Below are 27,121 nucleotides of genomic sequence, written 5' to 3'. Positions count from 1 at the left end.
GTATATGTGTATATATGTATATATATGTATATGTGTATATATGTATATATATATATATGTATATGTTTATATATGTATATGTGTCTATATGTGTGTGTGTATATATATATATATATGTATATGTGTATATATGTATATATATGTATATGTGTATATATGTATATATATATGTATATGTTTATATATGTATATGTGTCTATATGTGTGTGTGTATATATATATATATATATATATATATGTATATATATATATATATATGTATATATATATATATATATATATATATATATATATATATATATATATATATATATATATATATATATATACATATATATATATATACATATATATATATACACACACACATATAGACACATATACATATATAAACATATATATATATATAAATATATATATATATGTATTCATACATATACAGTATATTCCTCGCGCACTAACTGACTTAAAGAGCGCACTTGCTGCATGTCACGTTATCAATGGTAAAATGCATTTTTAGACAATATGATTTGCCTGAGTGGCTAGGAGACGGTAGAAAAAGGACTAGTTAGGAGAAATTAAAAAAAAAAAATAATAATTAAAAAAAATTTTTTTTTTAATATATATATATATATTTTTTTAACTTGGGACTTCCCGCGGGCCGGATTTTGGATGCTGGGGGGCTGTATCCGGCCCGCGGGCCGTAGTTTGGGGACCCCTGGTCTAGAGAGACGTAAATACAACAACAACTGCTGTGCTGTTCTGTTGCTGATTTACTGCTGGTAAGCGACCACTGGCAGGCATACGTTAGAAAAGGCATGGTTGTAACACTAAATTTTGGGCCCCACATACACAAGACTTGTAAAGTATCCTCCATCATTTATGGATGATTGTATCGAAATCAGCAGCATAAAACCCTGATCGGAATATCAACAGGATATGTGTAAATGTTTTTTTAGGTTTTCAAATACACAGTGAAACTTTTGGGAAAGTGTACTGGAAAGGAATTTCATTTAATTTGTATTCAAGTTCAAGCGATATCAATTATATTTAACATGAGGTATTTTTCAAGATTCAACATAAAATGTTGTTCTTTCAGTTTCCTAGTTTTTGTTCAATATAAAGCTTTTAGCCCAAATTCTGGTCCACAGATAGTACAGTAGATTGATATTATTGTGCCTCTGATCACATTCATGTCTTCCCTTTAGGTTTTCTTTGTGAAGTGAATATAGATGAATGTGAAAGCCAACCATGTCAGAATGGTGGTTGGTGTGAAGATGACACTGCTTCCTACATCTGTCACTGTCCTGAGGCAAAGGTGGGTCATCTTCCATGGGGAGGCAATGACTGCAGCGTCAAGCTCTACGGTTGTTACCACCACGAATGCCAAAATGGAGCCACATGCTCCCCATGGTTTGATGGTGTAGGACATGGCCACACTTGCTTGTGCTCTCCGGGCTTTTATGATGAGCAGTGTTCGACGCAAACCACATTCTCTTTCTCGTCTCCTGGATTTATTCCAGTTGCGGTTCCTCAAAATAAGATCCAGATGGTTGAAGATGGTAATGATTTTGGTTTTGCAATACAGTTGCGCTTTCGGACAACTTTACCAGATATGTTAATCATCTATAGAGGAGATGTGGACAACTTCATCCTACTAGAGATTGTGAATGGTTCTTTTCAAGCAAAAGCCTTTTCTGATGGCTCTGAAAAGAAAATGACCTTTCCTGCCTTTGTCAGCGATGGAGATTGGAGAGATGTTCATGTGTTTGAGAACAACAAAGGTCTACGTTTGACTCTGAAAGGACATGGCTGTAACAAAGATGGGTGCCAAGCTCAAGATGAATCACCTTTCCAGACTTTGGAAAGCCTTCTTCATGTATATGTAGGTGGAGCACCAGAGGAAATGTTACAGAACTCCAGGAGTGAAAAAAACTTCATCGGATGCATGGAAGACCTGATCATTGACTCTGAAGCTGTTCTTCCCCAAACATTTCAAGAGAATCAAGGCCAATATTTGGGATGTAGTAAAACTGAGTGGTGTAAGCCAGACCCCTGTTATGGACGTGGACGCTGTGTCGACCTGTGGACCAGCTACCTTTGTGACTGCCACCGTCCGTTTTACGGTGAAAGCTGCAGAGAAGGTAACAACTCGTGCACTTCATATCCTTTCAGTAAGCTAAATGACAACAGGTGGGGTGTAACAGTACATGGATTCAGAAATATATTTTTTTGTAAAAGGTCACGGTCAATGGAGCCCTGATTCTACAATTCGTCGTAGCAACTGGGGACGAAAAAGGTTGTCTTTTTTTAACTACCTGAAACTGAAAGTGTTAATGCATGTTTTCCATCCATCCATTTTCTACCGCTTGTCCCTTTTGGGGTCGCGGGGGGTGCTGGAGCCTATCTCAGCTGCATTCGGGCGGAAGGCAGGGTACACCTTGGACAAGTCGCCACCTCGCAGGGCCAACACAGATAGACAGACAACATTCACACTCACATTCACACACTAGGGCCAATTTAGTGTTGGCAATCAGCCTGGTGCATGTCTTTGGAGGTGGGAAGTAGCCGGAGTATCCGGAGGGAACCCACGCAGTCCCGGGGAGAACATTCAAACTCCACACAGAAAGATCCCGAGCCCGGGATTGAACTCAAGACTACTCAGGACCATCGTATTGTGAGGCACATGCACTAACCCCTGTCCCACCGTGCTGCCCTAATGCGTGTTTATGTTTTTAAAGAAAAGTAATACAGTAAATTAATATTGGACTGAAAGTGAGAGATAATTATTGCCACAGTTGATGTGGAAGTTTGAATCAGTAGTTTATTGACTTTACATTTCCTATTAGCATAAAGGTACAAAAGTGAATGATTGATTCGTATCAATCATTCACTTTTGTAAAATCTTATGATAATTTAGATGCAATCCCACAATTAAAAAACACATACGGCATATGAAAATGTATTTTAATTGTTTTAATATAATTATAATTAGAAAGTCAATGCAAATACAAAGTAAATATTATAAAGTTGTTTTTCTCACAAGGCACTTTCTGTTAGAGCAATTTGCTTATCCTTCTTATGAACAAGAAAACATAATGAACCTTTTTGAGCTAATTTTGCTTATTGTAAAATATTGTGCACTAAAATTTGACACATACTTCTTGAAATTAAAATAATTTGCCATTTCAGATCTTGTTGGCAGATTATTTTACTTATTGTAGGTAATATACTGTAGCTCATATAACAATTGTAAATCTACTTATTTTAAATAAATGTAAAATGTAAGTATGACTAAGAAATATGAAATATCTGACACAGGTTTAAAATTGTATTCATTTTCTTTTTTTGGGGGGGAGCGGGGGACTAAAAAAATTTTTTTCTTTCTTACATGTTCACGCTATATTAATAGTTGAAGTAATCATCCAGAGAACCAGCGTCCTCTGTGGTCTACATTTTTGTATTAGTTTTGGGGACCCTGTGGTTCTCAGTGGGGTATAGCTCATATTTTTGGTTTAATAATGTAAAAACTAAATAATGCATGTTTCTCTTTGTTATTTATTAATTTTTTAATCAAAACAACTAATATAAAATCAATGTTTTTTTCTTATTGAGATAGGCTCCAGCACCCCCTGGGGAATAAGCAATAGAAAATGGATGGATGGATGGACTAATAATATTTTTTTTTCTTAGCGGTCTTTAATAATAATATTAGTATTTCTACCTAATGACCTCAAAAATCAATCTTCAGTAATTATTTTTGTTACTACTGAAGTAACAGGCACTTCATGTCTGACAGATTGCAAGATGGAGGAGACTAAACATGATAGTAAGTTACCATGGTAACTTAATTTAGAAGTAAGTTTGACTTACCTCTGAAATGAAAAAAAATTAAATTGAAAAAAATGTAATTCCCCTTATTTCAGTGTTCATATACTCATATACCCCTGGACTACAAACTGCAACTAAATAATAAACTTGACCACATATACGTTAATAATAATTCACACTCTTTAAACTCTTACTGTAGCATCCTTGCACTTTACCAAAAAAATGTACCTTGTTGCGGACATTTTCAACCCACAGCTTGTTTTAAATTTGCGCTGTTGATAAAACATATTATTAGGTATTACCGTAATTTGTTGTTTACCGAAAACACAAAGCTAAGCTATTGATGCCTGTGTTCATACATCTCAACATATATTAACCCACATTGTGTTAGTGTACAACAATTAATGTATGTATTATTCCTTTCGGCGTGGCGAAGTTGGTAGAGTGGCCGTGCCAGCAATCGGAGGGTTGCTGATTACTGGGGTTCAATCCCCACCTTTTACCATCCTAGTCACGTCCGTTGTGTCCTTGGGCAAGACACTTCACCCTTGCTCCTGATGGCTGCTGGTTAGCGCCTTGCATGGCAGCTCCCGCCATCAGTGTGTGAATGTGTGTGTGAATGGGTGAATGTGGAAATACTGTCAAAGCGCTTTGAGTACCTTGAAGGTAGAAAAGCGCTATACAAGTATAACCCATTTATCATTTATAACCCATTATCTGTATATATGCGGCCCTCTGCGGAAAAAAATGTATTGGAGAATTTACCTGACAGCAATTCGATGTTTCATTTAAAAAATCATGAAACACAAAAGCTAAGCAGTTTTAGGTTTTGTATTTCGATCCCTTGCTCTGCCCAAAATGAAAGAACCCGTGACTTTAAATTCAAAATAAACATTATAGTATACTGTTACACCCCCACAAACAAGTAAGGATTCTATAAATATTTTATTTGCACTCAGCTAACAGAGGAATTTGTTTATGTTGTTGTCTTTATAACATTGTTGCTATTTTCAAACTGCTCATACTTCTTGACAGAATTGCAGTCGTGGACATACGGTCACGAGGACAGTTGGAGTTATAGCTCATATAAAATTGGCAGGAGCCATGGGAGGAACTTTCAAGTGTCCTTTTTCTTGAGGTCTCTAAAGCTGGAAGGACTAATCTTTCAGCTGAGAACCCCTTCAGGAGAAGTATACTTCTCAGTTTATTTAAATATGGGCAGGCTTTTGATCAGCTCTCTACCTGACGGCGCCCCACTAACCGCTCCCATATTTTTGGTGAGTGGTGAGAAGCACTTCCTTCTGGTGGAGATCCAGCAAAGACAAGTGGTCTTTGAGCATGCAAGTCTTCGTTACAGCGTAGGGGCCATACCTGAGGGGGTCATTAACGAAGGGGATCAGGCTTACCTGGGTGGACTTCCTGAAGACTGGGACTCTAAGCCTTGGGGCGGACATTACAAAGGCTGCCTGCAGGACGTCCGTTTGGATTCAGTGCATTTGGAGTTGGACGCATGGAGCAACGATGATGAAGAGGAAATGTATTCATCAAATGGTGCTGAAAATGTAAAGAGAGGATGCATCAGTGACGATACTTGCAAGGTGGGAAGAGCTTTTTCATGTTTTACTTCCCAAGAATAATAATGTTTCACTTGATGCTCGATTGCCAGATTTCATATATGCCTCCCCCTCATCTACAGAATTGGAGCCCATTTCCCCGCACAGACGGTGTGAATAAAGGAATGAAAAACTATTATTTTGATCACCTAATTGCATATTTCTATCGTCCGCGTGATGATTACTTCAAAACCGATATGGTTAACAATATGAGCAAAACATAAATTAAAAACAATTGCCATTTCCGGACTTCCCTGCTCTTCCATCTCCCTAGCTTGTGTTTCCTCAGCAGCATTTCCCCAAGCATCTGGAAGCAAACATTAGTAGTAGAGGACACAAAATAGAATACTGCTTATACTACTTACTTTCTATTTTTCTTTTTTCCTCATGTTCTGACTCAGTCTTTCTCCCTTCAAGGATGCTCTTGAGCAGGGGTCCCCAAACTTTTTGACTCGGGTGCCGCATTGGGTTAAAAAAATTTGGCCGGGGGCCGGGTTGTATATATATATATATATATACAGTATATCAGTGGCGTGCGGTGAGGTTAATGTCTGGTGAGGCACTGACTTCATCACAGTCAGATTTACAAACGTATGAACCCTAAAGAGTATCTTATTCACCATTTGATTGGCAGCAGTTAACGGGTTATGTTTAAAAGCTCATACCAGCATTCTTCCCTGCTTGGCACTCAGCATCAAGGGTTGGAATTGGGGGTTAAATCACCAAAAATTATTCCCAGGCACGGCGCCGCTGCTGCCCACTGCTCCCCTCATCTCCCAGGGGGTGAACAAGGGGATGAGTCAAATGCAGAGGACAAATTTCACCACACCTAGTGTGTGTGTGACAATCATTGGTATACTTAACTTTAACTTTACACTTACAAACTGTAGCACACAAAAAAGCACATTTAATAAAGAAAAACGTTATTATGGTCTTACCTTTACTTATAAGTGCAGGAGCAGTGGTGTTCGTGTTGGAAGAGTTGTGAATGAATGAAATATTAAATCCGCGCTGCATTCTGCAGGTGTACCTAATGTTGTGTCCCTGTTCTCGGCTCCTCCGGCGCGCCGCGCGAGCATTGTTGTTTTTGCACTTTTTGGCTTCCTGTTAAGTGACTTTTTTTGGGTGGATTCGGTCTTGCACGTGGAGGGTTTGCTGTTGGCTTTGGCTGGTGTGGCGCTCCCGTCGGGCGGTGCATTCTGCGGCGGAGATGCTTGGCACCAGGAGGCGGGGTTATGAGACGAGCCTCCAGTTTTATGATCGCTCAGCACAAGAAATACGTTACACACATACAGTTGTTGACAAAATACACTGTACATTATATACCTCAACTAACTAAACTATGGAAATGTATAATATAATTCATATAGCAATACGGTCTCACTGCACAGCAGCTCAGCAGTTAGCAGAGTCATTGTGCACAATCCATGTTGAGGCACAAATCAGTGACGTGCCTCAACTGGCTGCTGATCACCGCACCGTCTCTTCTCAGTATTTGAACGGCAAATGTGAAAATAAAAATAAAAATAATCTAAAACTGGTGAAGTTAAATGGAAAATAACTTTAGTATAATCACTGGATACATATAACAATTTAATTAATTTTTGTTCTTTTTACTTTTTTTTTTCTTTCCATGATGGCAGGTGAGGCCGTGCCTCCCCTGCCTCTAGTGACTGTACGCCACTGCAGTATATATATATATATATATATATATATATATATATATATATATATATATATATATATATATATACATTGTCTTTATATTCCAGCGAGTTCCTCCGTTTTGTCATTTAACATCAATTAACATTGATTTTCATCAACATTTAACATTGTCACGTTATCGATGGAAAATAAATTTTTAGGCAATATGATTTGCCTGAGCGGCTAAAAGACACTGAGAGTAACAAGCGGTAGAAAATGGATTAGAAAGGAAAGATTTTAAAAAATAAAAATAAAAAAATAAAAATAAAATGATGCTGGGGGGCCGGATCCGGCCCGCGGGCCGTAGTGTGGGGACCCCTGCTCTTGAGTTTTGGGGACTAATTTGGCTTGAGTCTTTTAATTTTCTTCTATTCGATCTCCGACCAAGACCCTTCTTCTTTGAAGTCAGAATGAATGAGAAATCGTTGCAAATTACACTCCTCTCACTGGGTCTGTCCCATTTTGAGTGAGTCAACTTAAATAAAGAGGTCCATACAGTCCTCATATTCTGATCATTTGCAAATGTATGCAGGCTGACCACTCCTTTGGTTGTATTGCTACAACCTGCCACAACACAGTTGGCAGACATATTGACTAATACCCTCAACTTCTGCGCGAAAAATTGAGATTCAGGAAAAAGATGCTACTAAAATACATACTACCCAATATGAAATTGTCTCCAGTCTTCTTTAGGTGAAAATGTTCACTTCATCCTTTAACAAACTTTTAATTGATCATTTGCCCCGTTTGAGCTTAAGTGTTTTTTACGTGCTCGAAATTACGCACATTTCTCTTATTTGTATTCTCCTATCCAGCCTGCGCACACGCCCCACTTTGCATGAATTAGGCAAAAGTGCTTAAATCTGGAATAAAGGCGAGCTTGTTACCAATGAGGCAGACTTTGCTATGACGCCTTTTTTGGAAGTGTGTAAAAAGCAAGGAAAATTGAGTTTTATTAACACTTGTGAATGTCATTAAAATCAATGAAAAAGATAACGTTTTAAATTTTAAAAGATCATATCAATAAAGGCAGTGTTGTCACGTTAACGTGTGTTGTCATGGTGATGTGTATGCACTATGCAGCGTATTCCACCAGGCCGGATTTAACTTTATTGAGGAAACTTTATTTACTTGTTATTATAAAAGGTCCTGCCGCTGTTTGGGATGTTAAAAGTTGTGTTTCATACTAATGTTAGTGAAGTCGTGATGCGTCAGAATGGGCTTGGACAGCTGTTTGTGTGTGTGTGCTTGTAAGGGGGAGCTTGGCAGCTGACAGTTTGATGTCTAAAACGGTTCAACTGTCTAAAAATATATTGGGAAACCATTATATTATATTTGTATTTTCTATTATATAGTCACATAGTTCAATGATCACGGTCCAGATAAAATCGCTGCATAACATTGGACGTCCGTTAGTACCAGGATCAAATCCAAACTTCAAGTGCAATATAATGTTTCACCTTTGGGGGTGCTGGATTTATTGCCGTACAAAAGTACTTAAGTGGATCAGAGGATACGCGGAAGGCCAGTTATGACAGGAACATCCACATTTAAGGGTTGCTCCACACAGAGTGTGCATCTTGGAGGAAGGCAGACTTAAGTCGAGGGGTAGAATGCTGTGTGGCCAGTATCCACACAATTGCGAGGCTTTTTTCACTTAAAGGCCTACTGAAACCCACTACTACCGACCACGCAGTCTGATAGTTTATTTATCAATGATGAAATCTTAACATTGCATCACATGCCAATACGGCCGGGTTAACTTATAAAGTGCAATTTTAAATTTCCCGCTAAACTTCCGGTTGAAAACGTCTATATATGATGACGTCAATCGTTGAAACGGAAGTATTGGTACCCCATTGAATCCAATACAAAAAAGCTCTATTTTCATCTCAAAATTCCACAGTATTCTGGACATCTGTGTTGGTGAATCTTTTGCAATTTGTTTAATGAACAATGAAGACTGCAAAGAAGAAAGTTGTAGGTGGGATCGGTGTATTAGCGGCTGGCTGTAGCAACACAACCAGGAGGACTTTGAGTTGGATAGCAGACGCGCTAGCCGACGCTAGCCGCCGACCGCACGGATGATCGGGTGAAGTCCTTCGTCCTTCCATCGATCGCTGGAACGCAGGTGAGAACGGGTGTTGATGAGCAGATGAGGGCTGGCTGGTGTAGGTGGAGCGCTAATGTTTTTATCATAGCTCTGTGAGGTCCCGTTGCTAAGTTAGATTCAATGGCGTCGTTAGCAACAGCATTGTTAAGCTTCGCCAAGCTGGGAATTATTAACCATGTATTTACATGTCCATGGTTTAATAGTATTCGTGATCTTCTGTCTATCCTTCCAGTCAGGGATTTATTTATTTTGTTTCTATCTGCATTTGAGCCCGATGCTATCACGTTAGCTCAGTAGCTAAAGAGCTTCGCCGATGTATTGTCGTGGAGATAAAAGTCACTGTGAATGTCCATTTCACATTCTCGACTCTCATTTTCAAGAGGATATAGTATCCGAGGTAGTTTAAAATACAAATACGTGATCCACAATAGAAAAAGGAGAAAGTGTGGAATCCAATGAACCCTTGTACCTAAGTTACGGTCAGAGCGAAAAAAGATACGTCCTGCACTGCACTGTAGTCCTTCACTCTCATGTTCCTCATCCACGAATCTTTCATCCTCGCTCAAATTAATGGGGTAATCGTCGCTTTCTCGGTCCGAATCTCTCTCGCTGCATTGTAAACAATGGGAAAATGTGAGGAGTCCTTCCTCCGGTGATGTCACGCTACTTCCGGTATAGGCAAGGCTTTTTTTTATCAGCGACCAAAAGTTGCGACCTTTATCGTCGTTGTTCTCTACTAAATCCTTTCAGCAAAAATATGGCAATATCGCGAAATGATCAAGTATGACACATAGAATGGATCTGCTATCCCCGTTTAAATAAATAAAAAATCATTTCAGTAGGCCTTTAAGCACAGGGAAAAATATAAAAATTTACATCCTGTCATTTTGAAATAAGGATTTCTTTGTCATTTCTTTTTCTCAACAGATGAACCCCTGTCAAAACGGAGGAGAATGCACGGTCACGTTCAATGACTTCACGTGTTCTTGTCCGAAGGAGTACACTGGAGTTACTTGTGAAACTCGTGTTTGGTGTGTCAGTGATCCTTGTTTAGATGGAAGCCAGTGTGTGGATCTCTCTGATGGGTATGAATGTAAGTAGAAGCATTAATTTCCCATTTTGTTCATGTAAACATGTCAAGTACTTCACAATGAGAAAAGAAAGCTTCTTAGGGCCGTTAGGAAACATTCAAAACTGGAGTAAAGTGATCACATTACAGTCATCTAACTTTGCAATGTTGTGCGCATGTCCATATGTGTAATCCTGCTTTGGCCCGATTGTGTCAGAAAAGGCGAGCGCAAATCAAAACAATCACATCAGTCAAATGTGCCAAACTTTGTATATTAAATGGGCCCAAGCACACTTTGAGGCTCTATAAAGCTTGTGTGCTACCTGAAACTCTATAAGTTATTGATCTCTTAATATGAATGTGTTCTGTCTTTTTACTGTAGGTATTAGTGGCAATCGAAAGTGCACGCGTGTGTGTGTGTGTGTGTGTGTGTGTGTGTGTGTGTGTGTGTGTGTGTGTGTGTGTGTGTGTGTGTGTGTGTGTGTGTGTGTGTGTGTGTGTGTGTGTGTGTGAGAGAGAGTGCACACGCACGGGTCCCTATGACAGCGTGTTGTTTCCCCCTGAAAATTGGGTTTTATCTCAGGTTTGGCATTGCCCTTGGTATTTGGTAAGAAATTAATATGCAGACTTAAATCATTGGGATCAATTTGAACACCAGTACAACTTGAAACATCCCACACAAGCATAAAGCGTAACCCACAACAAGACCACAAAGGTAAGCTCTGAGGCTTCCCTGAGGGGTTGGGAGAAGTATTGGGCTATTACCGTTCATTTGTGTAGCTCAGGAATTATATTTATATGGCGCTTTTCCTTAGTGACTCAAAACGCTTTACATGGTGTGGGATCTGAGCCGAGGATGTCGTTGTGGCTTGTGCAGCCCTTTGAGATACTTGTGATTAAGGGCTATATAAATAAACTTTGATTGATAGTGAAAACCATTATCTAAATTACATTTAAACCAGTCTGGGTGGCACTGGGAGCAGGTGGGCAAGAGCCCAAGGACACAACGGTAGTGATTGGATGCCGGAAGCGTGGATCTTACCTTTGAACCCTCAAGTTGCTGGCACGGCGCTCTACCAACCGAGCTACGCCACCCAACAGAAATTGCAGACTGATTGGCACCTGCCTCCATTAGGTTCCCAAGACATACAATCACATTCATGGGCGTGAAGGTACTGACTTTTGGAGCTAAGCAGCTGATGTAACAAAGTTGAACTGCAACAAGACAGATGCACTATATCGACTTAGCCTTCTCACAGGGCAACTGACCTGTTCTGATGCTTGCTAGCAGGTTTGCATCAACATATTCTTCATCATCCCAACATCTGTAAGGCCTGATATACAGTACCTCAGGGCTGACATTGTTTTGGTCATTCTGAAAATATCAGTATTGTTTTTGATAGAAATTTTAACACATATCTTCTCATTTGTCAACAATAATAATAATTACTGATGTTCATGTGCTTATTTTTAGGTCTACACAATGCCACGTTTGACAACAGTCCTGCACAGTTCAGTTCTGGAGGTTCACTGACTGAACCTGTGTCTTCAATGTACATGGAGTTAAGGACCCGTTCTGACAATGCAGTTCTTTTAAGGGCCTCCCGGGATTCTGACCAGCTAATGATTGGTCTGCTGGATTCCACTGTTTGGGTTGAGATTCACGTAGCCAACAGAGCCGAGACAGTGACCTTCACAGGAGAACGTAAAGTGGCTGATGGGAGGTGGCATCGAGTAAATGTGTCGATGACAACGAGAGATCAAAACGCTTCTCCCTGGATGATCACTGTGGATGGAATTATCGATGCCAGTAGCCTGCCGCAGATAACAGGGAGTTTACACTTTCTCAATGATAAAGGGGTTTTACTCACCATAGCAGAGAGCTTTACTGGCTGTTTGAGTGCAGTAAGGGTTGGAGGAGTATTTCTTCCTTTTGTCGATGTCTACGACACTCCACAATTGTCTCAGTTCCACTTATTTGGGAAGCAAAGAATTAACTTGGGTTGTAGTAGTACACCTGTTTGTAATTCCAACCCTTGTCTAAATGGAGCAACTTGTAACGATATCTTTAATAAGTTTTATTGCGAATGTGACTCCGGTTGGGAGGGAGAACAATGCGACACGGATACGGACGATTGTGTATCTCAGCCTTGTTTTAATGGGAAGTGTAAGGACCACTTTGCTGGTTTTGAGTGTCTGTGCCACCCTGGATATGCCGGCCCACTGTGTGAGGTGGACATGGATGAATGTGAGCACCATATTTGTGAACATGACGCCACCTGTAAAGACGGAACCAACATGTACACCTGTACATGCCCAAAAGGTTACAGTGGGCCACTATGCCAGTGAGTACACTTATACACTATATAGTACATGTAATTGTGTTATGGTATCATTTATACGCTTGGAGTTGTTTTGCGGACAGTAAACCAGGACCAGGTTAATTAAAATAGACCTGATTGTTTCAACAGGTGGGACTACCCGCCACTACAATGTGGTAAAGATGTGCTCTGTGCAAATGATGGAATCTGCAACGACGGGCTCTGGGGAGCTAACTGTACATGTATGCCAGGTTTCAAAGGCAAAAGGTATGTTTTCAAACTCCCTATTAGTAGGCATACCACTGAATATCAAATATCCACAACAGGGTCCAATAATCCCCTGGATTCAATTTCACAACAAATCAAATGTGTCTCAAGGAAAGGAGGCGTCCAGGAAGCATCTCGACTAAATGCAACCTCGATCTCAACTAGCTCCTCTCGATGCAAAAGAGCAGAGGCTCTATTCTGAGCTCCTCAGTTTGTCTGTCACTATTTAAAATGGCTGAAAACCCAGGCCTCAATTTAGAGATAGTGAGCCTTATCTCAGAAGTTTCACACACAGTTTCACACACAGCTCTGAATCTAAAGGTCACAGCTTGATGAGGAAATCAGGACCACATCATGTAGAAATTGCAGGGACAAGATCACAGGGCCCACAAACTGGACACCCTTTACACGTTGGCTGCACAAAGAAATTAATTTCTTGAAAATAACTAATAGAACAGTTGTCAAAGGGCAGCCTTGGCTTCCACCAAGGCTTAGAGTGAACATGATTAACTTTCTGCTGGCAACAAGAACTAGTCTTCTGCTCCATGTGTACAAGGACCGAATAGCACGTAGTAGCATGCAAGGAATATTGCACTCCCAGAGTGAGGAGTTTCTTGACTACCTTAACAACGTCATGATAATGGACATGTCCATGTTTGAACCCTTAGACACTGTTCAGTTAAGGTCAACACGGCATCTGTGCACACTGTAAACGGTGTGGACAGTAGGGGTTGCACGACGTTCTCGACTAGTCCCCGATGATAGTCAAGCCGACGTCAACTCTTTACTAATAATGTTGTTCATAATTTTACCCATCATAAATAAAAACATATGACGGGAATGTTTTGCAAAAATGTTTATGCACTGACAACATCAAGGCATACGCAAGGTATTCTCGCACACCACAGCGAGAATACCAACAACAAGCCTTAAATCAGCTTTACCTTAACATTGAATCAACAACATTAACATTACTTCTTTCCCCTAAATTCCACCGTGTGTGGAATTTAGGGGAACATGTACAGCTGCTTTTCCACTCTAGTGTATCGACTTCTAAAAGTCTCATCTCCAAACTCTTTGAATAAAATAACAAGATTTCTATTTTTACCTAATGTTAGTACAAAGGTACAACAATTACTAGCCGGTTGTTTTTCAGAATAAAACACTCGTTTTATAATATACTACTTAACAATGTTAAAAGCAAAAAAATGAGGAAAAAGACAACAAATACAAGCGAGTCCATTCCTGTTCTCCATCTCCAGTTTAAGTTAATTCATCCAACATAAAAGCACACCAATACACGAGGACATGTCAATGTTGTCTTCCCAGCTGTTGGGTGGAGGAGGTGGGGTTGTGTAGCAGGTACATTGAGCAGGCAGAAACTCTTGTCACAAGCACAACGGGATGCAAATGCACTCTGTGGAAGGAATCCTGACATGGCTACTTCTCCCACATCACTGCAAAAGAAAATACTGTGTACTACTAGAAATGTGATCAGCAAATATTCGGCGTCAGGAAAAAAACATCATTGTGCCTCTTAAGGTTGACTAGTCAAATAGTCTATAAAACCCTTAGTGAACAGGGCACTGCTTACCTTTTCCTCCGTCAGGTGGAAAACCTCGGTCATTTGGGAGGAGCTCAGAGTAAAGACGCTGCTCCTCCACATTGAGAGGAGCCAGATGAGGTTGTTCGGGCATCTGGCAAGGATGCTCCTCGGACATTTCCCTGGGGAAGTGTTTAGGGCGCGTCTGACTGAAAGAAGGCCACGGGGAAGACCCAGGACACGGTGGAGAGGCTATGTCTCCCAGCTTGGGATTTCCCGAAAAGAGCTGGACAAAGTAGCTGGGGAGAGATATGTCTGAGCTTCTCTGTTGAGGCTGCTGCTCCCACGACCCGACTTCAAATAAGCAGAAGATGATGTATGGATGGATGGATGGACAGCAGTAAAATAAAAACAAAAATCCCCCTGTATCTTATTGTTGATCTCATTTTAACAAAGACACTCACACACATTGTGACAACCTACCCCACACAGGGACATGTCATATGTTATTCATAACATGTCATACTGTTATGAATAACATATTTTTAAAAAGGCAAAAAGGCAGAAGTAAATTTAAATAACAAATACATTTATGAATGCATCTTGAGACAAAATGAAACACACATGGGGCTTGATTTACTAAGATCACAAATAGAAAGTAGCTATTAGCTAACAAATAGCTAAATGATAAATGGGTTATACTTGTATAGCGCTTTTCTACCTTCAGGGTACTCAAAGCGCTTTGACACTATTTCCACATTCACCCATTCACCCACACACTGATGGCGGGAGCTGCCATGAACGACCAATCAGTAGCAAGAGTGAAGTGTCTTGCTCAAGGACACAACGGACATGACGAGGTTGGTAGAAGGTGGGGATTGAACCAGGAACCCTCAGGTTGCTGGCACGGCCACTCTCCCAACTGCGCCACGCCATCCCCAAATATAGCTAAATAAGTTGTGTGTAACCGAGAGATTGTAGTTGAGATAAGCTCAGCAGACGGTAACCAGGAATTAGAGAAGCACTTTTCTTCATTGACAATCGTGACGTCTATCCTCAAAAGCAGTGGTCCCCAACCACCGATTGGTACCGGGCTGCGCAAGAAATAAAAAAAATAAAAAAATAAATTTAAAAAATGTTTTTTTTTTTTTTTTAGTTAAATTAACATAAAAAGCACAATATATACATTATATATCAATATAGATCAATACAACACGCTGAGGCACTCTACAAGAAGGGACAGAGCCGCCTCTACTTCCTCAGTAGGCTAGGATCCTTCAACGTCTGTACAAAGATGATGAAGATGTTCTACGAGTCGGTGGTGGCGGGCGCCTTTTTGTACGCCATGGCCTGCTGGGGCAGCGGGCTGAGAGAGAGGGACGCAAACAGACTGGACAAGTTGGTAGAGAAGGCCAGTAACGTGGTGGGAGTGGAGCTAGATTCTCTGGCGGTGGTTTCAGAGAGGAGAAGTCTAGCAAAGCTCCTAGCCATTATGGACAACACCTCCCACCCACTACACTCGGACCTTGCAGAGAGAATGAGCACGTTCAGTGGAAGGCTCAGACTCCCAAAATGCAACACGGAACGACACAGGAGGTCCTTCATACCGACAGCCATCAGACTGTATAATGCATATGTTCCTTGACTGCACTTAAATGTAGAGTATATGTAGAATATATTTATATTATTTATATATTATATATATAATATATTATATATATCATATTATCTATTATTATTATTGTCTATTGTGAGCGAACTGTGGTGCTGAATTTCCCCCAGGGATCAATAAAGTACTTTCTATTCTATTATATTATATTCTATTCTATTATATTCGGGTTGGACCACTCATCTGTGCATCAGTTAGGGACGTCTCTGCGCTGCTGACTTGTCTCCACTCAAGATGATCCCCTGCTAGCTCCACTATGGACTGGACTCTCACACTATTAACTAGATCCACCATTGCACCAGTCGCCCTGGGGCGGGAGGTCCCCACATCTGTAGTCCCCTCCAAGGTTTCTCATTGTATCCCATTGGGTTGAGTTTTTTCTTACCCTGATGTGGGATCTGAGCCGAGGATGTCGTGGCTTGTGCAGCCCTTTGAGACACTTGTGATTAAGGGCTGTATAAATAAACTTTGATTGACTATTAGAAGCACAATCTAGACAATTGGACCTATTCTAAGCACGCCAAATACGCGCTTTACAATGTTGCACTCTGGAATGATCCAAATATATAAATGTATATATATGTATAAAATGCCATTGTAGCATGTCTCTTCCTCTCTCACAGCCATTTCTGCCCAACTGTGCCAGTTTGCATTAACATTCCAGACATGTACAGTTTTAGTACTGATAAATCACATAAGTGCTAAATAATTATATTTGCATCTCCCCCTGCCAGTATTGTGGGTGTTCTGATGATCAGCACATATTTTGGGTATTTATGAAGGCACACTAAATGGATTGCATTCTCTTTTTTGCTCACTTAAGAGACGCAAGCTTAGTAGATCAGATTTGGGTGTGCTATCAAGTGTATTTTAATACATGCAGACCTTTGGTAGATCGAGTCCATTATTTGTAACCTGTTTGAGGCCTCACCTGGCTTTGAAAGTAAATAATTATTAACTATTTGACAACATTTATCTTTGGTGTTTCATACATTGAGTTTTTTGAGTATCTTTTCATTATAACTAAGGGTTTATTACACATTGGACATTTCTACACTGACAAAATATTTTTTTCCAACTTGGATTGGATGTTTTTGGTTGCAGATGTGAAATGGAGATTGATGAGTGTGACTCGAACCCGTGTCGACACGGTGGTTCTTGTTTGGACCGCTTCAACATGTTCGTGTGTGAATGTCCACCAGGATACAGTGGCGCAGTCTGTGACATCAACGTAAGTCTTTGTTTGTGGAATGTCTTCAAGTTGAACTGAAGGAAACAAGACTTCAGTGTACAAAGTGTACAGAAGCAATCTTCAATTTACTTTAAAAGTTACTTTGTCAAATGAAAAATGTTTGTTTTGTTTTACATGACTGGCAACATTTGAGTTATTCATATCTTTACTCAAACAGTACCGTTATTGTTTTCATGCAGTTTTGTGGTCAATTGTCATAAAAAACAAAACAAAACTGGGTAACACATGGCACACTGACAAAGCTTAACCTATTGCTACTATAACAATCTACAAGTTTAATATAGGTTGCTTCTCTTTCTTCCCCTCCATCTTTCTGCATTCTTTTGTATCTCTAGTTATCATTACGTATATGTATTGTTGCATTTGAACAACTGTATTGTTGATAATATACAAACCCCGTTTCCATATGAGTTGGGAAATTGTGTTAGATGTAAATATAAACGGAATACAATGATTTGCAAATCATTTTCAACCCATATTCAATTGAATGCACTACAAAGACAAGATATTTGATGTTCAAACTCATAAACTTTATTTTTTTTTGGCAAATAATAATTAACTTAGAATTTCATGGCTGTAACACGTGCCAAAGTAGTTGGGAAAGGGCATGTTCACCACTGTGTTACATCACCTTTTCTTTTAACAACACTCAATAAACGATTGGGAACTGAGGAAACTAATTGTTGAAGCTTTGAAAGTGGAATTCTTTCCCATTCTTGTTTTATGTAGAGCTTCAGTCGTTCAACAGTCCGGGGTCTCTGCTGTCGTATTTTACGGTTTATAGCGCGGCACACATTTTCGATGGGAGACAGGTCTGGACTGCAGGCGGGCCAGGAAAGTACCCGCACTCTTTTTTTACGAAGCCACGCTGTTGTAACACGTGCTGAATGTGGCTTGGCATTGAAATAAGTAGTCATGATATGTCCATGAAAAAGACGGCGCTTAGATGGCAGCATATGTTGTTTCAAAACCTGTATGTACCTTTCAGCATTAATGGTGCCTTCACAGAAGTGTAAGTTACCCATGCCTTGGGCACTAATGCACCCCCATACCATCACAGATGCTGGCTTTTGAACTTTGCGTCGATAAGAGTCTGGATGGTTTGCTTCCCCTTTGGTCCGGATGACACGATGTCGAATATTCCCAAAAACAATTTGAAATGTGGACTCGTCAAACCACAGAACACTTTTCAACTTTGCATGAGTCCATCTTAGATGATCTCGGGCCCAGAGAAGCCGGCGGCGTTTCTGGATGTTGTTGATAAATGGCTTTCGCTTTGCATAGTAGAGTTTTAACTTGCACTTACAGATGTAGCGACAAACTGTATGTAGTGACAGTGGTTTTCTGAAGTGTTCCTGAGCCCATGTGGTGATATCCTTTAGAGATTGATGTCGGTTTTTGATACAGTGCCATCTGAGAGATCGAAGGTCACGGCCATTCAATGTTGGTTTCCGGCCATGCCGCTTACGTGGAGTGATTTCTCCAGATTCTCTGAACCATATGATGATATTATGGACCGTAGATGTTGAAATCCCTAAATTTCTTGCAATTGCACTTTGAGAAACGTTGTTCTTAAACTGTTTGACTATTTGCTCACGCAGTTGTGGACAAAGGGGTGTACCTCGCCCCATCCTTTCTTGTGAAAGACTGAGCATTTTTTGGGAAGCTGTTTTATACCCAATCATGGCACCCACCTGTTCCCAATTAGCCTGCACACCTATGGGATGTTCCAAATAAGTGTTTGATGAGCATTCCTCAACTTTGTCAGTATTTATTGCCACCTTTCCCATCTTCTTTGTCACGTGTTGCTGGCATCAAATTCTAAAGTTAATGATTATTTGCAAAAAAAAAAAAGTTTATCAGTTTGAACAGCAAATATGTTGTCTTTGTAGCATATTCAACTGAATATGGGTTGAAAAGGATTTGCAAATCATTGTATTCCGTTTATATTTACATCTAACACAATTTCCCAACTCATGAGTCATACCAAAGACTATAAAAATGGGACCCATAACCTCCCTGCTTGGCACTCAGCAACAAAGGGTTGGAGTTGGGGGTTAAATCACCAAAATGATTCCCGGTCGCGGCGCTGCTGCTGCCCACTGCTCCCCAAGGGGATGGGACAAATGCAGAGGACAAATTTCACCACATCTAGTGTGTGTGTGACAATCATTGGTACTTTAATCTTAATCTTAATATGGAAACAGGGTTTGTAGGTAAATTATTGGTATTGTTCATTATCAATAGCGCTATTTCGGCCAGTTGTTGGGGTAGCGACCTTGTGTGTCAGCATGTCTGTGATCTTCTTTTAATTATTATTATTATTATTTTTTTATAAATAGATTTAATTATTTATTTATTCTTATTTTTTAATATATTTTATTAATATTATTATTATGTATTTATTTATTTTATTTATTTATTTCCCCTACCTCAGGGGGGAGACTCGGCGGGGCGGTTGCTGGTTGTTCCATCTCCATCGTTGGGGTCCCTGCGGGTGGAGTGGGTGGTTCCCGTGGCCCCGTGCTGAGTGGTCCTGTGGCGGCCGGTTTGGGTGGGGTGACCGTGGGCTGGCCTCGCCGCGCTCTCCGGAGGTGGGGGTGGGGGGGGGGGGGCTCGTGGGGGCCCGGTTGCCGGTGGGGCGGGGGCGGTCTTCCCGTCCGGTTGCGGGGGGTCTCCGGGCCACTCGGGCGGGGCGTCCCGCCTTTCTGTCTGTGTGGGGTGTGGTCTCTCGCTGGCTTGGGGTCTGGCTGCCCCCTGCCTTTCTCGTGCCTTGTCCTCTGCCGGGTGCGTCTGTCTGCGGCCTGCTGCTGGCCCTTGTGGGCGGCGCGGTGGGCCAGGCTCTGGGGTTCCTGTCGCTGTCCGGCTTGGCTGCGTGAGGGCGGTGGCCCCTGGTTCCCTGGGCACCACACCTACTGTTTGTGGGATGGGCTCTCGGGGAGGCTGGGGCCGTACTCTGGCTCCAGCACACACTGGGAGTCAAATGTATTGTACATGCAAATTCACATATACTCACACACATACATACAGACATACATAGGTACCTACGCTCATATACAAATAAATACAGTACATATTTACACACTCAAAGTTCGTACATCCACACGCACATTCATTATACAAACATACTGTATACACATACTGTACATATACATTCACTGTAAAAACATACATATACACATACTGTACATATACACTCACTGTACAGACACACACATACACATACTACACATATACATTCACTGTACAAACACATACATACATATACTGTACATATACATTCACTGTACAAACACACATATACACATACTGTACATATACATTCACTGTTCAAACACACATACTGTATACACATACTGTACATATACATTCACTGTACACACATATACACATACTGTACATATACATTCACTGTACAAGCACACATATACACATACTGTACATATACAGGTACATATGCACACATACACTCATGCACATAATCACGTTTCATCAAACATATATTAACGTTGTTGCCCTAGGGTAAACTGGGTATAACACATGGCACACTGACAAAGCTTAACCTATTGTTACTATAACAATCTACAAGGTTAATGTAGGTTGCTTCTCTTTCTTCCCCTCCATTTTTCTGCATTCTTTCGTGTCTCAAGTTATCATTACGTATATGTATTGTTGCATTTGAACAATTGTATTGTTGATAATAAAGGTAAAGTATTGGTATTGTTTATTATCAATAGCACTATTTCTATTGGTATTCATATTGCTCCATTTTTAGTGTAATAATGCTCATTGTCATTTCTGTATTATTTTTTTATTTTCGCTAACTGCTTATTTGCTATTACTTTTACCATCATATTTGTACATGTCGTATTTGCTGATGTTGCTCTGTTGTTGTTGTTGTTGTTGTGTTTGCTGTTGTTGTTTTTGTCTCTCTGTCTAATCCCCCTCTTGTCCCCACAATTCCCCCCTCTGTCTTCCTTTTTCTCTCTTTCTATCCCCTCCTGCTCCGGCCCGGCTGCACCAGATGATTATATAAATACATTTAATAAAGTCAAAATACAAGTAAGGCAACAAGAGAAGTATCCTACACTTCTCTTTTGTAAAGTAAATCTGAACAGCCGATATGGGCATCTACATCTGCTATATGATTTGCCCGAGAAGCTGGGCAGGACATTATAAAAAAAAATAAAACATTTTTTAAAAAATAGCGCTATTTCTATTGGTATTTGAATTGCTCCATTTGTAGTGTAATAATGCTCAAAAACAACAACAGAAATAAATAATAATACAGAAATGAATTGTCATTTCTGTATTATTTATTTCGCTAACTGCTTCTTTGCTATCACTTTTACCATCATATTTGTACATATCATATTTGCTGATGTTGCTCTATTGTTGTTGTTATTGTTGTGTTTGCTGTTGTTGTTTTTGTCTCTCTGCCTTATCCCCTCTTGTCCCCACAATTTCCCCCTCTGTCTTTCTTTTTTTCTCTTTCTATCCCCTTCTGCTACGGCCCGGCTGCACCAAATGATAATATAAATACATTTAATAAACTCAAATACAAATAAGGCAACACTTTTTTTTGTAAAGTAAATCTGAACAGCCGATATGGGCATCTACATCAACTAAATGATTTGCCTGAGAAGCTGGACAGGATAAAAAAAAAACACAAAAAAAAAAACGTATGAATGATAAACATTTTTAATTTGGGTTGCCAATTCACCAACTCTTCCAATATTTACTGGTAGTGTAAGATACACTATTGAGCGTGGGTTCGATCCCCAGGTATGGTTGCATTATGAAAAGTATTTGGTGTGGATATATCATCATGCGATTGTCTCGCTGTGGTGAAATTTTTAGGCAACAGTCATTTGTTTTATTTTGTTTATTTTATCTTGCACTAAAATTAGATGATTTCCAATAAAACACGCATCTAGTTAAATTAAAATTTCAGTCGAATAGTAGAAAAAGCTGGCAGATCATGACAGTAGCCCCTTCAACAAAAGACATTCCAGATGTTTAAAGTAGTTCCAGACATTTAAAGTAGTCCCAGACGTAAAAGAAAAAGTCCAGAATCAAGGGAGGGTGGAGGAAGAACTGTGGTTGGTCACCAAACTGCTTGTCCGCTGCAAAAGGCTGTGGGGACAGTAACCAGTCCAAGCCATGTGTCCCCAAAGCCAGTGGGGCAGAGTCAGGTGATGTAGCGGACGCCCAGGTGTAGGAGTAGGCATTGCTGCTGTTGCCGCAAAGGGCATCCATGGAATGGCCACTGTTGTGGCCGACAAGATGGAAGACAAGCATGAGATGGGAACTTTGTTAGCCAGTGTGTAGGCAGAGCATGGTACAGGTGCTCCTATAGCGGGCAAGCTGGAGGTGGCCTCTGGAGATGACCCACCGCAGGTGGAGCTGGTGGCAGCGTCCTGGGAAGAGCTACGGTAGGCAAAGTAGATGACGCTTAGCAAAGGCTGTGTGGCTGCTTGAGCAAGAGTAAGAGAGTCTGCAACGGTTCGCGCCATGTGGGCAAGCAGGCTCGTGCTTTCGCTGCCAATGGTCCTCCGCTTGTGCACTTGAGTGTAGGTGGGCCACAGGTACGTAGCCTGGGTTTCACTGGCTGGCAGCAAAACTCATTCTCAGGTTGAGGTAGCAAGGGAGGGGAGGATGTCCGCATCTAAGTCTTGGGTTGTGGAGGCCCACGTGGGGAAGCCACTGGGGTCTGCTTACTCCTGTGTCAAGCACCAGCATTTGTATTGGCTGTGGCACTGGGGCAGACCAGGTTCATCCACACCACTTGCCCTTCGGGGCCCCACCCCATGTGTTCCAATACGTCTGGACTGTAACACTTACTTTCATCCTCCAGAGCCTGATCGATCAGCATCTCCCATTCAGCCATCTCAGTGTCCTGTACAGTAGATTTCCCCCTGCGGGGTCGCTTGTTTACTGCGTCATTCTGTAACAAATTCACGTCTTGCGGTTGTTGAGACCCCAAGATGCGGAGACAGGAGACGGCGTGAAAGTAAAAATGTATTTAATAAACAAAAAAATTGTGCAATAGTCCACTTTCCATTGCTAATGCCCACTTCTTATTTTCTTTTCCAGCAACAAGCGCGTGAACAAGAAGTGTCCTGGCTGGTGATCTTGGTGCCCCTGTTGTCCTTCTGCATTCTCATTTTCATCCCCGCTTTTGTCTTCCTAATACAAACAACGAGAACGAAGCGCCAGTCTGAGGGGGCTTACAGTCCCAGTTCTGAGGAGCTGGCTGGGGCTCGCTTGGCCATGGACAGAATGCTCAAAGTTCCACCAGAGGAAAGACTCATCTGAACGATAGTCAACAGCAGAAACTGTGACGTTTTTTTTTATTTTATAAAGTACTACAAATCGTTTTGTTGGCTGCAGCCTTCCAGAGGCTACACAATTTGTATTTCATTGTACACAAAGCACATGTACATTATACACAAATTCAAGTATATTATACTCATGTACTTTTGTTTTCTTTCTTTTCTATGATTCACAATCCTTATCTGGGACGAGTACACATGTACATATGCATTCTTTTTTTTCTTTTTTTTAATGTCCTGCCCAGCTTCTCGGGCAAATCATATAGCAGATGTAGATGCCCATATCGGCTGTTCAGATTTCATACATATGCATTCTAACTCGTAAATAAACGTTAGCAAAAGTCAGCTCACAATGGCGGTAATTGGAGTCGCTCTATTTCGCCAATAAAGCGTTCTAAAAAACCTCCATCAACATTTTATACACACACTGTTAGTTTATATGTAATGTAGAAACAGGCACATAATAATAATTAATAATAATAAAATAGTTCCATATTTCGGTCATTTTAAGCATACTGCGGCATATTAATTTTACATACGCATCACGTTTGCTATTTCCTTCAACAGCAACACTACTAATCATGCAGACTTCATGAGAGCCAACGACGACTACTTTGGGAGAAATGAGGATCCAGAACCTTATATTTTTTAACCTGAATATATGGAGGATGAGCAATACATTTTAGAAACTGCATGATAAACAAATCCAGCAAGTAGCAGTATGGCTGCTAAGTGTTGAACATGAAATACAATCTACAAACATAATAGAACGATCACTTACTATACGATATCGGCTCTCACTGGGTTGCCTACTAATAGGATGTGTATATCTCACTGTTTGTTTGAAGAATTAATTATAATCCTCATATTCATAATATCATTTATATTTTATTTTATAAAAAATAAAATTTATATATATTAATTTACACATATTTATACATATTTTTAAAGCTCCCATTAATGTCCTTTTAGCATTATTATTGCACTGGAGAATAATACAATCTGTTGATCAACTTGACATGCATTTTTATTTTCCTTTTAACATAATTAATGAAAAACAGCGCAACATAAAAAGGCATTTCTCCTTTCTTTAAACTTGGACATTTGTCCAAGTTTTTTATTAATGGTCATTTGACCATTAATAAAAAACAACTTAAAGTGCACATCATCTTCCTTGAAACATAGATAGTGAAATAAAGCCTGACATCTGGAGTGATGTTGCTGTCTTCCACACTTGGAGCCATGAATTGTGGAATACTTGTTTTCAGTGGCAGGATCATTGACACAGATGGAGAAGTTTCAGTGCTCAGTAGAGATGTAACAGTTTTGAGGGGTCTAAGCACCCGGAGGACCTCCTCTGCCACTCTCACATCATCATCAGACAGAGTGATGATGTCTTTGACATTTGTCTTCAGGGTCTTGTGGGTCAATGCAGAGTATATAGCTGCCTGCTGCTCCAACATATCATAAGTGGAGTTCCACCTCGTTGCTCAGCTTAATGTTTTTTTGTAGTAACGGTAACTGAGTTACTGAATATAAAAAATAATGCGTTAGATTACTAGTTACCGCCGAAACTAACGGCGTTACAGTAACACGTTACTTTGTAACGCGTTATTCCCAACACTGGACATATCCCACTTTGCACATGAGTTCCATCCATCCATTATCTACCGCTTGTCCCTAATATCACATATTAGTTTCACATTTGAAATTGAATTACTGACTTTTACACTCAAAGTTTATGACTTCCACCTGCATAATTGAAATGACTGAGTGAAATGCTGGTTGGAGGAATACATGCATCTTTTCTCTGACTACAATTTCTTGTATCCTGTCACAAAACCAGTGGTGGTCAACCAAGCCAAGATGGCTGTTGTACTGCAAGCAGTGCGCAAACTATCGGAGTACGCAAGAAAGAGGCTTACATCTTTCCTGCAAAAAAAGCAGATACATGCAAAAAATCTAATTATGCAATTGAACAGATCTCTACACTTTACCAAAAAAATATTTGTCGAGTGATATCAAGGATTATACGTCGGTCGCGTTCCCAGACATATTAAACTATTGTGCTCCAAACATCTTTCTTCACGACAAAACAGAGGAAACTTGGAAAAGCATGGAGGTCTACAACTTCTTTGTGTGTGGCTGGGTCAAGGAAATTAGTATCAAGGCTCTCCCGGATGAATCATGCATTGTTTTTGCTCGAGTAAAGTTGCATTCCATGATTTAACTTTGCATCTAAGCTGCCATGTTTGTTGCTGTTGCACACGCCGTTTACGAGTAGCGTGTTTTTCCCCACCTTTATCAAACTATATATTTTTTTGTAAAATCATGCTCTCTTCCTCCCTTTTTAATTACCTCTCAAGGAACTATGAAGAAACTTTTATCCTATTCACGATTTGAACGATTCGTTCAGCTGAAAACTACAGAAGCATAGGACATTTTTTCTTTGAGAAAGGCTAAATGGCCAAGCTAGTTCATTGAGAACAGAACTAGCTTGACCACCACGCATATTTAACGGGCGGGGACGTGAGCCGAACATGACGTCAGTAAAATCCAAGTAATAAAACATTCTCCTACCGAAAGTCAGGAGCATGTGGCAAACTGGTGAAATCTTTTGACCGCAACTTTCGTCGCTGCTCAGTGACATTCTTTTATCCTGGCCTGCTGCAATGAACGAAGAAAGGTACTGCAGACATGCCATGGAGCGAGTACTTACTGCTAGCCTCAGAGCCAGTCAGAATCTGTCCCTCGTCATGCTACAAAACCCAAAACCAGTGAAGTTGGCATGTTGTGTAAATCGTAAATAAAAACAGAATACAATGATTTGCAAATCCTTTTCAACGTATATTCAATTGAATAGACTGCAAAGAAAAGATATTTAATGTTCGAACTGAGAAACTGATTTTTTTGCAAATAATCATTAACTTAGAATTTAATGGCAGCAACACATCAGAAACACATTGCAAAAAAGTTGGCACAGGGACATTTTTACCACTGTGTTACATGGCATTTCCTTTTAATAACACTCAGTAAATGTTTGGGAACTGAGGAGACCAATTTTTGAAGCTTTTCAGGTGGAATTCTTTCCCATTCTTGCTTGATCTACAGCTTAAGTTGTTCAACAGTCCGAGGTCTCTGTTGTGGTATTTTACGCTTCATAATGCGCCACAAATTTTCAACGGGAGACAGGTCTGGACTACAGGCAGGCCAGTCTAGTACCCCACTCTTTTACTATGAAGCCACGCTGTTGTAACACATGGCTTGGCATTGTCTTGCTGAAATAAGCAGGGGCGTGCGCATACTTGCCAAACTTGAGACCTCCGAATCGGGAGATTAGGGGCGTGGGGGAGCGGGGGCGGTGTTAAGGGGGGAGGAATATATTTATAACTAGAATTCACTGA

General features: G+C 40.4%; 1 protein-coding gene across 1 annotated transcript in view; it reads left to right on the top strand.

Moving 5' to 3' along the window:
* The window catches only part of crb2a (crumbs cell polarity complex component 2a), a 61,214-nt gene extending 37,288 nt beyond the window's left edge, over positions 1–23,926 (top strand). Inside the window, exons 7-13 of the mRNA XM_062031064.1 lie at positions 1,209–2,144; positions 4,867–5,429; positions 10,189–10,354; positions 11,805–12,675; positions 12,802–12,918; positions 17,235–17,361; positions 23,479–23,926. Coding sequence (XP_061887048.1) covers positions 1,209–2,144; positions 4,867–5,429; positions 10,189–10,354; positions 11,805–12,675; positions 12,802–12,918; positions 17,235–17,361; positions 23,479–23,700 — 3,002 coding nt within the window. The 3' untranslated portion in view covers positions 23,701–23,926. The remainder of the gene's footprint in view (positions 1–1,208; positions 2,145–4,866; positions 5,430–10,188; positions 10,355–11,804; positions 12,676–12,801; positions 12,919–17,234; positions 17,362–23,478) is intronic.
* Positions 23,927–27,121: the final 3,195 nt, after the last annotated feature.

The sequence above is a fragment of the Entelurus aequoreus genome, linkage group LG21 (assembly GCF_033978785.1).
Source record: "Entelurus aequoreus isolate RoL-2023_Sb linkage group LG21, RoL_Eaeq_v1.1, whole genome shotgun sequence".
Taxonomy (NCBI): Eukaryota; Metazoa; Chordata; class Actinopteri; order Syngnathiformes; family Syngnathidae; genus Entelurus; species Entelurus aequoreus.
Note: the sequence above shows the minus strand (reverse complement) of the source record. Positions and strands in the feature narration are given on the sequence as shown.